A 15,394-nucleotide genomic window follows, 5' to 3' on the forward strand; every position below is an offset into this window, starting at 1 on the left:
AAGACCATAGCGGTTTGGCGCTCCGCTTGTAATTTACAGCGTGCCCCACCGTGTCTCTACATCTACGATCCCGCAAATTTCTCTCTGCAGCCGCCCCTGTCCCTTTGCTCCCTTCTCTGTCCTCCCTCTCTCCCGCTTTGTCCGTCTTTCTCCTCTCCTTTCACCTGGCTCTTTCCACGCCACCCCATTGACCTTCGTCCCCGTGCATATGTACCCGGCAGACACGTTCCTTACCGCGATCCTTGCGATCCTCGTGGAACGCGTCAGAGACAGAAAGAGAAAGAGAGAGAGAGAGGAAGGGACATGGTGGCTCGGTGTCTCGTAAGCGTCGCGAGCACCGCGGGAATGATCGATTGACACGAAACACTCAGAGGCTGAGGATGCACACAGAAGTGGCGCGGCAACACGCGAATCACTGCGGGAATTCCTCTGAACACGCTCTCTCCGGGCCCCGATGTTGATGACGCTCGCGTGCGGGACGCGGCCACTTCAGATATCACCGGCGCGGCGTTGTACGCGCGATCGAGGGGATTGCTGATAGGCCACGTGAAAAGGGAAGCAGGCGTCAATTGGTATACACGGGTGTACACGGCCACGCGTGAAGAGAGTGCGAATATTGGTATCGTGATAACGACATGGGGTGGAGGAGGAGGAGGAAGAGAGAGAGAGAGAGAGAGAGAGGAAGCGCAACCCCTCGCGTGTCCGAAAGTACGTGGGCTCTCTACCCCTGGCCGCGTTATCTCCCGAACGGGTAGCGTATATCGACGATCTTTCGGTGATTAATTCCAGCTGTTGGTGCCAGGAGGCTCCAGCCAATTGAATCTTCCTCTCTCTCTCTCTCTCTCTCTCTCTCCCGTCAGGCTCGCTCCGTTGCCTTTTATCCCTTCGGCCGGCTCGCGTTTCCTCGATGATGGCTTTCCGAGAAAGAGGACCGCCGCCGTGTAAATAATATATCTCGTCTAATCGGCTTATCGTGTCGAGGACAGGTGAAGAGGGAGCCAGGGAGGAGGGGGAGAGGCGAAGGGCGGCGAAGAGCCCGTTGTCCACTTTCCTTGCGAACTTTCCAGGTACATGAAAGAATAAAGTTGCGCGTTCTCTTTTCTAAAGCTCGGCCGCGTAACGCGCGCAACCTTCGAATTTCTAGAACGCAATTTTCCCAAAGGAATCGGTCCTCGCTAATGCAAGAGTGGTTACGGAAGGAGAGACGGATAAAAGGAGGCGAGATAAAGGGGGGCTACGAGAGTAAGAGAGAGAGAGGGGGGGTGGTGAGAAGGTAGAGAGAAAACCGACAGAGCTCGGGTGCTAGTGGCGACGGAGTTTGAGGGTTGAACGAGCTGACGCTTTAAGCGATGTAAGTTACAGAAACTACGCTTCCGACCGGTCTCGGGCGCAGATTAGTCGTAATCTCGGCGCATTGCACTCTACAGCCGTTTCCATCCCCCGAGCACCCCCTCCCAGGCCGACCTCACAACTACAAAGGTTTCCAAACCGTTACCTTCCTCGCCGAACCAAGACGAACGTTCCAGGACGCACCTAAATTCACGTACACGTGCATTGCCGCCGCGCGACAGACTCTACTTGCCGCGGTATCGCCGCTTTGATTATTTCCTGCAGGCTTTAACCGAGACGTCTACGCCTTCGTAGCCACGAGTTACAACTGCGCCGGAGATTAAACGCTTCTTGGTTTATAGCCCGCCAGGGTCTTTAGGCTCGGTTTACGTGGCTCGATGGGATTTTCCGTGGTAACTCGTCCTCCTTTTATGCAGCTCTTACTGGAAATCGATAGCACGCCGATTCTGCTCGCCACTTGCCCCGGAAACTTCCGCCTTGTCGATCCGTGGATGCATGACCACCTGACAGTCGCTACTTCCGAGGCGATATTAAATCGCGCCTGACCCCAAAAACACTTCCGAATCAAAGTTCCCCGACGTCTCCTTCGCCGAATACTGTATTCATACACGGGTGTCGAGGGCTTGATAGATCATCGTTCGTTCTCGTGTATACGGGGACTGTGCAGGGTATTTCTGTGGTTGGAAGGATAAACGCCACGTCACAATTTCAAAAAATTTCGATTATGCATTAATTGAGCTCTATCGTATAGGATTTATGTATTTTCCAGAAAAAACAAATTCGAAAGGCTGAAAATATTAATGCATTTAACCGGTGCCCTATGTCAAAGCATTAGTGATCAAAACTTCAAACGGCAATTTCTCGAAACTGAAAGTATGTGACATACGGCGTTCTTTCTAACAACCACAGATTTCATCAACGGGAAGAATTTTTGTCCTTCGCTCGTTGGGTCTGACTCCTACTATAGCAACGAAGATATCGAACAAACCGCGAGGAACGCCGAGGGTGCAGTCTGCTCTTCGACTGACATTGTGAGACTTCGCTTACATTGTTAGCTGCTACATCGAAACTATTTCCGGTTTCTTGCGAGGGACGAAGGAAAAATGGCGGACAAAGGGCAGGATAAGGCTGAAGACAGGAAGATCGAGAAAGGTCATGCAAGACGGAGAGATCACGCGAAGAATGCGGTGATTTTCGACAAGATCTGGTACGCGCGACTAGTTCGTCTGTCGTTGTCGTTCGAAGTCATCCGTTTGATCGATGATATTGTGGAATTTTTAGGAAAGAAGTCACTTTGCAGGACGAAATCTTTCGACGTACTTGGCCTATGAAATACGAACACCTGACCGGTAAATTCTTCAAAAAGGTACCACGAGAAGATTCGAGGGGAATGCACGGTACAGTGTCCACGATATTCACCACTCGAATTTTAATGTGTCCCGGTGTCGTTGACCGTAGGTGCTGGCCGAAGAATGCAGAAAGAAGGGACTTCCGGCGGACACCTTCGAACGTAAACCGCCGGAAGATGCGATTAAACGTTCGCCGATTCCCCTAAAACCGTCACCAGCCATTCCCAGAACGACATCCGGGATGGTGGGCCTGCGATCACTCGGCTCGGAATACAATCTCGAATTCACCGGCCGCTGGTATATTTCCCCAAGATGGACGATCGAACCACCGATGGAATCCGGAGAGTTCCGTGTCACGCAACAAAACTTCATCTTTCTCGGTTAACGTGTAGTAATGCTATTCAAGGCGGTAGACCGTTTTTCCAGGATTGCAAGGGTGCCAGATGCGCCTTCTCATTTCTCGATAATGCGTGCGATACGGTTTTTCAGTAGATAAAAGGCGCAGGCGGCCTCAAAAGCCCTACTTTTAAGTTTAATTGGTCGCAACTTTATGCTTCCGAATAATGCAAAATAAAAATAGGACTTTTGAGGCCGCCTGCGACCTAGATTGATCTTTTATCCAGCGCAATTGACTACTGAAAAACCCCGTCGTTGCATTATCGAGAAATGAGAAGTACTGTAGATTAACGTGTAGATGCAATACAAGGTACGCGATTACCGAGTCGTTAGAACATATTTTGCACCGTCAATCTACGTATCGCATTCAGATAATCAACATGAAATCACATCGTTAAATTAAACTTTCATGAAGGCCGTAGCATAAAGGAGTTACAATCTGTCAATCAGTTGACTTGGCGTTAACTCTAGATTTATCGATATTGATAAGAACAGGTATATAAAGCACCATGCATATGCAATACGCAAGCGTTTAAAGTTAAACAGTCAGAGAAAAAATATCTTGAGATACGCATTCATCGTGTATAGCTAAAACATAATATTTATTGTTCGTATGCCGCGTAAAATCAACGGGTTCCATAAATCTTAGTGTTGATACTCAATCGAGGAATTGGTACAAATTATTGACTGCATGGTTTTTTTCTGTATACAATGCATTGTTTACTGTAACACGTGTATTAAAAATAGATCGTGAAGATGGGGTTTAATTGCAAACAGTATGGCGATGTGAGTTTTTTTCTTTTCAGAGAACATGAAAAATGTCGGAGTGATATTTATATCGAAAATATGCTTTGTACATGATATTTAGTCACTCTAAAATGAGAGAGGTTCGTTTCGTTCGTAGAGTATTTACACGCCGAACCATTTCTTTCTGAGAGTCGGTGGTAACTTTTCTGTTAGAGATATCGGGTTCACTTCGACCGCAACCATTTCTTCGTCGTTTAACCAGTCCAGATAAACCAGGTGCTGTGAACAGTGCGAACAACATTTCCTCATAGTTTTATTCGAGATTTCTTCAATGGAGAATTGAAATTACCTTGTATTTCTTCAGAACTTGGAAGGTCTGCTGGGACTGCGAGCTCAGGATAGAGCTACTGTCCTCCGTGATGTCACCGTTTTCGCGTCTCGGAATTTTCGCCTCTTTGTCTGGGAGCTCGTTCGACTTATTGATCACGTAGACCGTCGAGTCGTCGTGCATGATTATAATGTTCTCGTTCCGCGAGTCGAAAATTATGTTCGTTATGGGGAATGATCGCGCGAGCCATTGTTTCGGCAGTCGGCTTTGCAAGTTGTTCGAGAATTTCGTGTACTGCCTCTGCAAAAGGTTATACTCGACGATCTGAAATGAAATCCGGGGATTGAGTGCTACAGATAATTGCCGATAAAACCGCGGCGTTTTACGGTTTTTAATTTTGCTCGCGGTGAGATATTGGAAGGGAGTTATAGCAGTAATCTAGCGGAAGCTCCATGGAAGGCAGGAAATGCTGCGGATGGATTAGACGTTTTTTACGGGTTGCTGTAATTACTGTTAACTCATCGTTTTACGACGCCGGGTTGCCTCGCTCTAATGTCATAATATTTCACAGTTGACCCTATTTTTCTTACCTTGTGGTCAGAATACACCACGACCAAGTTCAGAGTGTCTTTCTGTACAGCCATTGCCGTTGGAGGGCAATTGTACTTAGGCAGCAACCACGCCACAGGCGCGTCTGTGTTCACAGTTTCGCTAACATTGTAGATAGCAATTGCGCCTTGGCGGTCGGCGCAAACGAAATATTTACTGTCAGGGGAAAAACAAACCAGTCCTACGTTTACGATAGACTCCTCGTTCGTGTGAAATGAACCGAGATGCCTCAAACGTTTCTTTTCTACTTTATAGAGCGTCACAGTGTTCCTCTTTTCGTCATTGTTGATCGTTACGAATAATTTACCATTCGGACTGAATAACATTTTCTGTATCCTAGTTGCGGAAATGTCGGAGTCGTTCTTCGACAATTGCGTGTCCCCCTCGACAACATCAAAGTTGAAAACTCTAACGTGACTATCGGTCGAGTAGACGATTGTTTTCGAGTCTTTATTGATGGCGCAAGAAATTATATTTTCGTCTCCTTTCGTTTTCAATTGTAGCAATTTGATAGGCTCCTCTTCTAGCTGATGTATCATACCGGGATGAACAGATTCTGGAGAAACTTTAGTAGGAGAACCGAGCCTCCACAATTCAAGGAAGTTTGTGTATCTTAATAAAATACACCTAGATTTTCTACAAACGGTAGAGCATGGTGGCTGGAGCAATGGGGGATACTTAACAAGGACCTTGGGTGGATAGCTCGATTGAGCTAGATATCCATCCACGCCGGCAGAATATAGTTTTCCATCTGCGTCCACGAGAGCTCTCACATCGTGCGCATGCAACCGTCTTTCGATCCCTTTTACCCATTGTGGTTTGCCAGTAGATTTTGTAATTATTTTACAAAAACTTCTTAACACAGGATCAACGCCGGCGCAATATACAATGTTCATATCGTGGGATAATGTAACAGCTAATACGTCCGCGGTATGGCTTTCGTGGGATTCGATTAAGGTACCCATGTGAGGATCCCAAAACGATAAACAGCCACGCGAATCTCCAGAAACTATAACATTATCGTCTGTAACAGCTAAGCACCAAATAATAGTTTCTTTCTTGGTCTCTTTTCTAGATGTTGTCATCTTGTGAATCGCATGGCCCGATATAGCGCTCCAAACCCTAATCGTATCTACGGATCCTGTGTAAATCATTTCTCCTGTGTTGTCCCATTTGATGCAAAGAATTCTTCCCTTCTGTTTGTCAAATATTCTTTCGTATATCAGAGCGTCGTTGGTTACGGTAAATGTATTGATGTACCCATCCTCCGTACCAACAGCTAAACAAGTTTTCTTATGATTGAGATCCATACACCAAGCTGCACCTCCTGTGACTGCAACCTCGCTTTTAATAGACAACGTCGTTAAATTATACTCTGTTATCATCCCATGGAGACCTGTCGAGAATAATCTTGGACCGATCCACAGAATACTCTCAATGGAGTTTTCTTGACGTCCAGCTATTGTATATTCCACAAAAGGTGCATTCCCAACATTCCAAACTTCAATGGAATTGTCATTTCTGTAAGAAAAGATTAGTAAAACATTTATTACAGTTGTACTTAACGTGTCAGCTACATATTTAGGTGTACACAGAAACTAACCTCGCAAGTGCTAATTTCCTGGTTTTTGATTCATAAGACAAACAAGTAACAGAACGAGGTTCTAAATTATAGAACCTAATATTATGTATTTTACAGGTGGACATGATTTATTTATATATTCGTAAGATCATTTACAACAGTGTCGTTAATCTAATTGTACAAACTATATTTACACACTAGAAAACATAACCACAACTGTCACGCACGTGGATCGTCGACTCTGCGGTCGAGTCTTTTCGCGTTTTTATATTGGTACCAGTCCAGTATTTCATAGAACTGTAGACTGTATATAGAGTACCTGAATCAACCTGAATTCGATTTTCGGCATGCTTGAAATTATCGATAAAATCGGCCGAGGAAGATACATTTTCAAATTATGTACAAATTATTTTTGTAGAAGATATATATAGACAATAACGTTGCATACAATTATGTAAATTAACAGGTGCCCGATGCTCGGCAATGAAAACGTCGCTGCATGGTTATTCTGGTTTTACGACAGGAAAGGGTTATGTTGTACATTATTACGTATAAATATAAACATATAAATAGTGACTCATCTGTATCTGGTATCATTTTTGCGAGTTATGAAATAGACTAAATGAATTATATGAATACAATGAAAATTGATACTGCACATGTTACGACTTTTTACAATTGTATATTTCTGACATATGTTTCTTTTCTGAACAGAACAACGTCATTTTAACTTTGTATCTTATTATTCTTACTGTATCTTACATTGTCGGGGATTCCCTATAATATAAAGAGAAATAATCAGTCTTGTAATTCATTTATCAAATAAAGCCGCATGTAAAATAATACTATCTGTTTCGAAATAAATATTATCAACATTTCTTATCGCTCAATCCAACATTATCAAAGCTTCCAAAAAGTATATACAGGGTGTCTCAAAATTAGGTCCGGAGCCGAAAATGGGAGGTTCCTGAGATCATTTCAAGCGACATTTTCCTTTGAAAAAATGTCGTCCGCGGCTTCGTTAACGAGTTATTAACGAAAAACACGGACCAATCAGAGCGCGAGCTAGACGCGTGCAGCCCGGCGCGCCGGCAGCCGAGTGTCGGTGGCACGCCGCGATGTCGTAACGAACAAAAGTTTCTCGATGATGTGAATCCTCACCAATTTCGATAAGCTTTGGATATGTTGTCAATACCATGATTCTGAACAACATTTCCCTTCACAGTTTCTGTCGATCGGCTTTAGTTTACGATATTATTGTAAAAATTTGTAATTGTAAATCGATCGATGTACTATTTCCTATCCGATTTCGATAATTTTTGGATATGTTGTCAATACCATGATTCTGAACAACATTTCCCTTTACAGTTTCTGCCGATCGGCTTTAGTTTACGATATTATTGTAAAAATTTGTAATTGTAAATCAATCGATGTACTATTTCCTGTCCGATTTCGATAAGCTTTGGATATGTTGTCAAGACCATGATTCTGAACAACATTTCCCTTTACAGTTTCTGTCGATCGGCTTTAGTTTACGATATTATTGTAAAAATTTGTAATTGTAAATCAATCGATGTACTATTTCCTGTCCGATTTCGATAAGCTTTGGATATGTTGTCAAGACCATGATTCTGAACAACATTTCCCTTTACAGTTTCTGTCGATCGGGATTAGTTTACGATATTATTGTAAAAATTTGTAATTGTAAATAGTTCGATGTACTATTTCCTATCCGATTTCGATAAGCTTTTGATATGTTGTCAATACCATGATTCTGAACAACATTTCCCTTTACAGTTTCTGTCGATCGGCTTTAGTTTACGATATTATTGTAAAAATTTGTAATTGTAAATCGATCGATGTACTATTTCCTATCCGATTTCGATAATTTTTGGATATGTTGTCAATACCATGATTCTGAACAACATTTCCCTTTACAGTTTCTGCCGATCGGCTTTAGTTTACGATATTATTGTAAAAATTTGTAATTGTAAATCGATCGATGTACTATTTCCTGTCCGATTTCGATAAGCTTTGGATATGTTGTCAAGACCATGATTCTGAACAACATTTCCCTTTACAGTTTCCGTCGATCGGCTTTAGTTTACGATATTATTGTAAAAATTTGTAATTGTAAATCGATCGATGTACTATTTCCTATCCGATTTCGATAATTTTTGGATATGTTGTCAATACCATGATTCTGAACAACATTTCCCTTTACAGTTTCTGCCGATCGGCTTTAGTTTACGATATTATTGTAAAAATTCGTAATTGTAAATCGATCGATGTACTATTTCCTGTCCGATTTCGATAAGCTTTGGATATGTTGTCAAGACCATGATTCTGAACAACATTTCCCTTGACGGTTTTTGTCGATCGGCTTTAGTTTACGATATTATTGTAAAAATTTGTAATTGTAAATCGATCGATGTACATACTATTTCCTCGCCGATGTCGATGAGCTTCATTTCAAAGGAAAAAGATATTTAAAACATCGAATTTATAACATATTTCAAAGTCATCGAAATCGGTGAGGACCCACATCATCGGCAACTTTACCCGAACGATAGAAGAAGCACAAACTTATTGAATTAAAAACTCACTTATTCAGCCGTAAATCCATTTGACTACCACATACAACCAACACACTTTTACATAATTGTTGAACTCGTAGCACACTTTTATAACTCGTATCGATATCGAACGAAATTACTTACTCCGACGCGGAAAGAGTTCGATGCTCTTCGCGATGCCGCGCGAAACTGTGCTCTCCCAGCGTACAATGTATTCGATGAAGGCGTCGTTTAAAACAAATGAAATCGTTCCCAAGGAGATATTGATTTTTCGAGAATCATATGATTCTCGAAAACACCGATTCGAAGATTATGTAAAAGTGTGGTGGTTGTATGTGGTAGTCAAATGGATTTACGGCTGAATAAGTGAGTTTTTAATTCAATAAGTTTGTGCTTCTTCTATCGTTCGGGTAAAGTTGCCGATGATGTGGGTCCTCACCGATTTCGATGACTTTGAAATATGTTATAAATTCGATGTTTTAAATATCTTTTTCCTATGAAATAAAGCTCATCGAAATCGGCGAGGAGATAGTATGTACAATACATCGATCGATTTACAATTACAAATTTTTACAATAATATCGTAAACTAAAGCCGACCGACAAAAACCGTAAAGGGAAATGTTGTTCAGAATCATGGTATTGACAACATATCCAAAGCTTATCGAAATCGGATAGAAAATAGTACATCGATCGATTTACAATTACAAATTTTTACAATAATATCGTAAACTAAAGCCGATCGACAGAAACTGTAAAGGGAAATGTTGTTCAGAATCATGGTATTGACAACATATCCAAAAATTATCGAAATCAGATAGGAAATAGTACATCGATCGATTTACAATTACAAATTTTTACAATAATATCGTAAACTAAAGCCGATCGACAAAAACCGTCAAGGGAAATGTTGTTCAGAATCATGGTCTTGACAACATATCCAAAAATTATCGAAATCGGATAGGAAATAGTACATCGATCGATTTACAATTACAAATTTTTACAATAATATCGTAAACTAAAGCCGATCGACAGAAACTGTAAAGGGAAATGTTGTTCAGAATCATGGTATTGACAACATATCCAAAGCTTATCGAAATCGGATAGGAAATAGTACATCGAACTATTTACAATTACAAATTTTTACAATAATATCGTAAACTAAAGCCGATCGACAGAAACTGTAAAGGGAAATGTTGTTCAGAATCATGGTCTTGACAACATATCCAAAGCTTATCGAAATCGGACAGGAAATAGTACATCGATCGATTTACAATTACAAATTTTTACAATAATATCGTAAACTAAAGCCGATCGACAGAAACTGTAAAGGGAAATGTTGTTCAGAATCATGGTATTGACAACATATCCAAAGCTTATCGAAATTGGTGAGGATTCACATCATCGAGAAACTTTTGTTCGTTACGACATCGCGGCGTGCCACCGACACTCGGCTGCCGGCGCGCCGGGCTGCACGCGTCTAGCTCGCGCTCTGATTGGTCCGTGTTTTTCGTTAATAACTCGTTAACGAAGCCGCGGACGACATTTTTTCAAAGGAAAATGTCGCTTGAAATGATCTCAGGAACCTCCCATTTTCGGCTCCGGACCTAATTTTGAGACACCCTGTAGAAGTATAATTTAGTATAAACTTGGGAATAAAATATGTGTCGAAGTATTGTATAATCAGATATAATGCAATCGATAATGTGACATATGTAATCATATGATTCATCTGTATACGTAAGATCATAGATCTCGTCGGTGGTATGATACAGGATCGCTAGCGAATCCACTGTTCGCAGAAGTGACATTATATCAAAGGGAAAGAGAGAGAGAGAGAGAGAGAGAATATATATTGAATCGTTGAATGATTACTACATAGCAATTACTAGTTGCATTTGAGCGTCTTATTGGGTTATATTTTTAACGTTCCAGAATCATTATCTGCGCTCTCTGATCGCGCAAGCGCACATCATACCGAAATAAGACTTTCCAACATTCAACCTACTTCATATCAGTTACTCGCTTGAAGTTTCAGTCGAAGGTTGATAAGTGGGAGTATGTGACATCTTTGTGTGACTCCAACTGTACAATTCAGTACAATTCAGTGCAATTCTGGTGCAAAACCGTGTTGCATAGATAAACGTAATCAACAGTGCAAACTCGTCGTAATTACCATTCGAAGCGTATCCGCTCAACCCGTCGCTTCAACATCTTAAAACACTCTATCGAATAGGTAAATAATTCCTTGATTTTTACTCGGCGCACGAATGTAATTATCGATTGTAACCGTTTCTGGAAAGTGCGCATGACGCATCAAATTGACTCGCACAAACAGTAAGATATTTCTCTAATAAATATCGTATACAGATTGTAAACATAATGTTCCGCTGTGTTATTGCGGAAAAAAATTGTTTTCTAAATAGAACATGGCACCGCTCTGCGGAAAATGTCCGCCCTCGAGGTTTACTAATACATTTAGCTGTCGTTCTAGGAAACGTTGATCCATCGTTTTTGTTTACTCTATCGCAATGTTGTTAAGTAGCTATCCGGGACTTTTAACTGTTATAAAGAAATTTACGTCTAAAGAAAGAGATAAGATTGCGGTTGCTCATTGACGAGAAAGTAAAATAGGTTAATCTAAAGCTGCGTCCACATTTGTTAGCCAAACTTATTCTATATCTAATATATATATCTAAATAATAACGAATCTAAACGGTGGTGGTATGTTACCGGGTCTGTTACTCGTTACTCGTTACGTTAGTTAAATGCTTTCCTGTTCCGATGCTAGGAGCATAAATATACTGGATGTATTAAATTGAAAGTGGATCCTAAGCTGAATCGCATATATGTATTTCGATAAGATCACATAATAATTATAAAATACATCGACGTCGTTGTATGTAACTTGATGGCTTTAATTGTTTTTTTTATATCGCTTTTTTTAAATGTTTTCTAAATGTATTCGTATTTTTAATGAGAGATAATATTTTCTTCTAACAGCAAACGTTGAATCAAAAGCATATACATATATATACGTATATATATATATATGTATATAAACCTGGAGATAATTATTAACTGGTGTCCTTTAGATGTATTTTCAGCTCGTATTAAACTTTTGAAAAATTGACAGAACTTGTACTCGCATTTATACTATTCATATGTGTTGCATATGTATTATATTAATAGTTGTGTAAGCTCTTTAGTAAGTTTATATTGGATCAATCACATGTTGCTCCAGAAATATCTGTAAGGTATGGGTATGAGTACATTTAGATTTAATAATTTCAGGTGTGTCTATTTACAATGATGTAAGCAGGTACTAACATATTGAGATAAGATAACAAAGTACTCTAACTTTTGTGTTTACATTAAAATTAGCAATGTTTGGAAAGCTCTAATGTTTTAACATTTTTCTAATAATTTTTTATGTGTACGTAGAAAAATTTTGACGACCAATAGTGTTACTATATATATTTATTATTGAACGAACTCGAGTTATCTACTTTATCTGTAAAGTATTTTATTTGTTCCTTTATAAATATTACTACGTGTTCTCTATATCGTTATGGTTAATTAATATTGCAACAAATTATATGCACATTAAATGTTATTATATCACAACGAAGATTGCGGATACATTCGTGCGCTGACATTCTACCGATGTTTTTTATTTTACAGTAGCTTGTTATAATATTAGATTATTTTTCAGCTAAAAGAAATACAAGATGGCAAATTGGCAAGGTGCACCCGGTGGTGGATATTATCCAGGACAACAAGGTTCTAGTAGTTTATTTCCTATGTACAAACTATTCTCAACATCATGTGTGTTTCTAACATTAAAGCGACAGAATGTTTAGCAAACTGTAAACACCATGAAGCTTATTTCGAGTGACGATCATCGCTCTTAGCCATCTATGGGTGCACATGTGTGTGTGTGTGTGTGTAGATTTCAATAGTAATTTACAATCATTAGTAGCTAATCATACTCTTATAGTATTCACATATTTATACGAAAGGGGTTAATATACCAGTGTGACTATTAACCAGTTAGCTGTGATTAGAGATTGCTATTTCACGTGTATCTAAATACACGTGTACACGTGTGTTATTAGTACACGTACAAAACCACGATCTCTAGCTGTGATTGACAAATATACTCGTCATGCGTAAAATTTAGTTACCATTGGCTATTTAAACTATAATTTTAACAAAAACTAAAATATCGTCATCGCTTGATTTTCGCAACACATATAGGTGTGCACTCTGATAAGAGGTCGCCAAAGTTAACTGGTTAATAAGTAGACCACGGATGTTTATGCATTTTCCAATTTTTGTCCACAAATTTAAAAACAATGAGACAAAATTCTACCGAATTTTATATTCTGGACTTTTTTAAACATTTTTATAAGCCATAAATACATAAAGATCTGCAGTCTATTAATAACTGTCATACAACACATCACTAGTGCTCTTGCATACCAAGAGCTAGGGCTCTTGCATACCTCTAAATATCACTAATCAGTGACTGTTATTAGAGCACAAAAGTTTATAGACAATTATGCTTCTACATTTTCATTTTAGCATAATGTTTCACGCATTAACTGTTGATTGTGCAGGATATCCACAACCAAATCCTGGGTATCCACCACCTCAGGACGGGTATAATCCAGGATATCCACCTCCATACGGGACAATCCCACCAGGTATACATACTTTTTATTCCAACAACATTTATAGATAACATACAATAACTACACACAAATTGTCTAATGAATATTATTTTATTTTGTTGCAGCACCGGGTTTTATTCCTCCAGGAGGACAAGCGCAGGGAGGAGGTCCAATATTTTCAGCACATCCTACCATGTATGACCCAAATCATGCAGAAGATCCTATGGGGATCGAAATCAAAGGATTTGGTTTCAATGATGAATCGATCAGGAGGGGGTTCATCAGGTTTGTATAATGTGATTGCTTTAAAACTTCCTGGTAAACATCTCTTAATTGTTACATTGTATCCTTCTCTTAGGAAAGTGTACAGTATACTGATGTGTCAACTTTTGATTACGGTGGGAATGATAGCGTTATTCCTTTACCACCAACCTACTAAGATTTGGGTGCAACATCATATGGAGATATTTTGGATTTGTTTTGTAGCCACTTTTATCTTGATCATATGTATGGCCTGTTGCACAAGCGTCAGACGAAAAGCTCCGATGAACTTCATCTTTTTGTTCTTGTTCACGATAGCGGAAGGTTTTCTGTTAGCTACAGCTGCCTCAGCATATGACTCTGAGGAGGTAAGATATAAAAGAGAAAAATAAATTGTAAATAAATAAACGTATTATTAATTTTTTAATGTTTATAGGTGTTGTTAGCCGTTGGAATTACAGCAGCCATTTGTCTGGCATTAACACTGTTTGCATTCCAAACGAAAATCGATTTCACTGGTCTGTCAAGTGTTCTTTATGTTGCGCTCATTGTTCTTCTACTGTTTGGAATAATCTCGACGATCTGGAACGGACCAACTATAAGATTAGTTTACGCTTGTCTTGGGGCTTTGCTGTTTTCTGTATACTTGATCTACGACACGCAAACAATAATTGGTGGAAAACACAAGTTTAGCATTTCTCCGGAAGAGTACATCTTCGCAGCATTGAGTCTTTACTTAGATGTTGTTAACATCTTCCTTTATATATTGTCTATTATTGGAGCATCGCACGACTAAATATATATTTTATAATGATATTCTAATGTAATATATAACGTTTCTGTCAGTCGCTGAATTATTTTTTAACGCGCGAAAGTAAGAGAGTAATACAGATGGACAGTCGAAACAGGAAAAGAAAAATTCAACAGCATATTATAAGCGTTAATTTCTATGAAATAATAGCTTTCACACGTTTTTCAAATTATTGCTATCACAGAAAAGCATAGTGAAATAAATATGTTGAAGTTCGACTACTAGCTTTATAAGCCAAACAGAATAATTCCTATGTTTACCTTGAGAGGCGAGGTAATTGTTATTTATAGTTAATAGTATGGCTAAGATTCTGATGAATGTGAAAGCATTATGAATACGTATATTTATCCTTCCTCGTTTTGTTTCTTTTGTATGCAGAGTCAAAGAAGTATTATTCATGTACATTAAATTTCCCTGTACCCTACAGTATATCTTCTCAGGACACATATTTTTTTGTACCGTCTTTATATCCAGGACATGATTGGCTTAGCTGATGTTTAATGTTTATATTCGTGTTAGATTAGAACTCTGTAATATTGAAATTTGTTGTGATTTTCGAAATTGTCTTATAAGTACATACGTTTATACATATATACGTTTACATATTATGTGTATTTAGGAAATAGATGTCATGTTATCGATAATATTTCAATAAAAGTATTCCAAAGTAGAAATCAATATTTAGATTTTCCGTTTTGAATATTTTTTTA

General features: G+C 39.3%; 3 protein-coding genes across 3 annotated transcripts; 2 read left to right on the forward strand and 1 right to left on the reverse strand.

The window, feature by feature from the left end:
* The first annotated feature begins 1,271 nt into the window (after nt 1–1,271).
* Nucleotides 1,272–5,082, forward strand: LOC143209647 (uncharacterized). Its single transcript, XM_076425579.1, has 3 exons — nt 1,272–2,557; nt 2,632–2,716; nt 2,809–5,082. The coding sequence occupies exons 1-3, from the start codon at nt 2,454–2,456 to the stop codon at nt 3,082–3,084; spliced, it is 465 nt and encodes a 154-aa protein (XP_076281694.1). The 5' UTR covers nt 1,272–2,453; the 3' UTR covers nt 3,085–5,082.
* Nucleotides 3,539–7,073, reverse strand: L(3)72dn (UTP4 small subunit processome component l(3)72Dn). Its single transcript, XM_076425565.1, has 4 exons — nt 6,383–7,073; nt 4,761–6,300; nt 4,192–4,494; nt 3,539–4,121 (listed from the first exon to the last, which is right to left on the reverse strand). The coding sequence occupies exons 1-4, from the start codon at nt 6,484–6,486 to the stop codon at nt 4,005–4,007; spliced, it is 2,064 nt and encodes a 687-aa protein (XP_076281680.1). The 5' UTR covers nt 6,487–7,073; the 3' UTR covers nt 3,539–4,004.
* A 3,856-nt stretch (nt 7,074–10,929) lies between these two features.
* On the forward strand, nt 10,930–15,362 carry Lfg (Glutamate NMDA receptor-associated protein 1 lifeguard). The gene is made up of 6 exons (XM_076425569.1): nt 10,930–11,172; nt 12,652–12,719; nt 13,559–13,645; nt 13,738–13,897; nt 13,971–14,241; nt 14,310–15,362. The coding sequence occupies exons 2-6, from the start codon at nt 12,668–12,670 to the stop codon at nt 14,667–14,669; spliced, it is 930 nt and encodes a 309-aa protein (XP_076281684.1). The 5' UTR covers nt 10,930–11,172; nt 12,652–12,667; the 3' UTR covers nt 14,670–15,362.
* The last annotated feature ends 32 nt before the right edge of the window (nt 15,363–15,394 follow it).

Source organism: Lasioglossum baleicum, chromosome 6, assembly GCF_051020765.1.
Source record: "Lasioglossum baleicum chromosome 6, iyLasBale1, whole genome shotgun sequence".
Classification (NCBI taxonomy): domain Eukaryota; kingdom Metazoa; phylum Arthropoda; class Insecta; order Hymenoptera; family Halictidae; genus Lasioglossum; species Lasioglossum baleicum.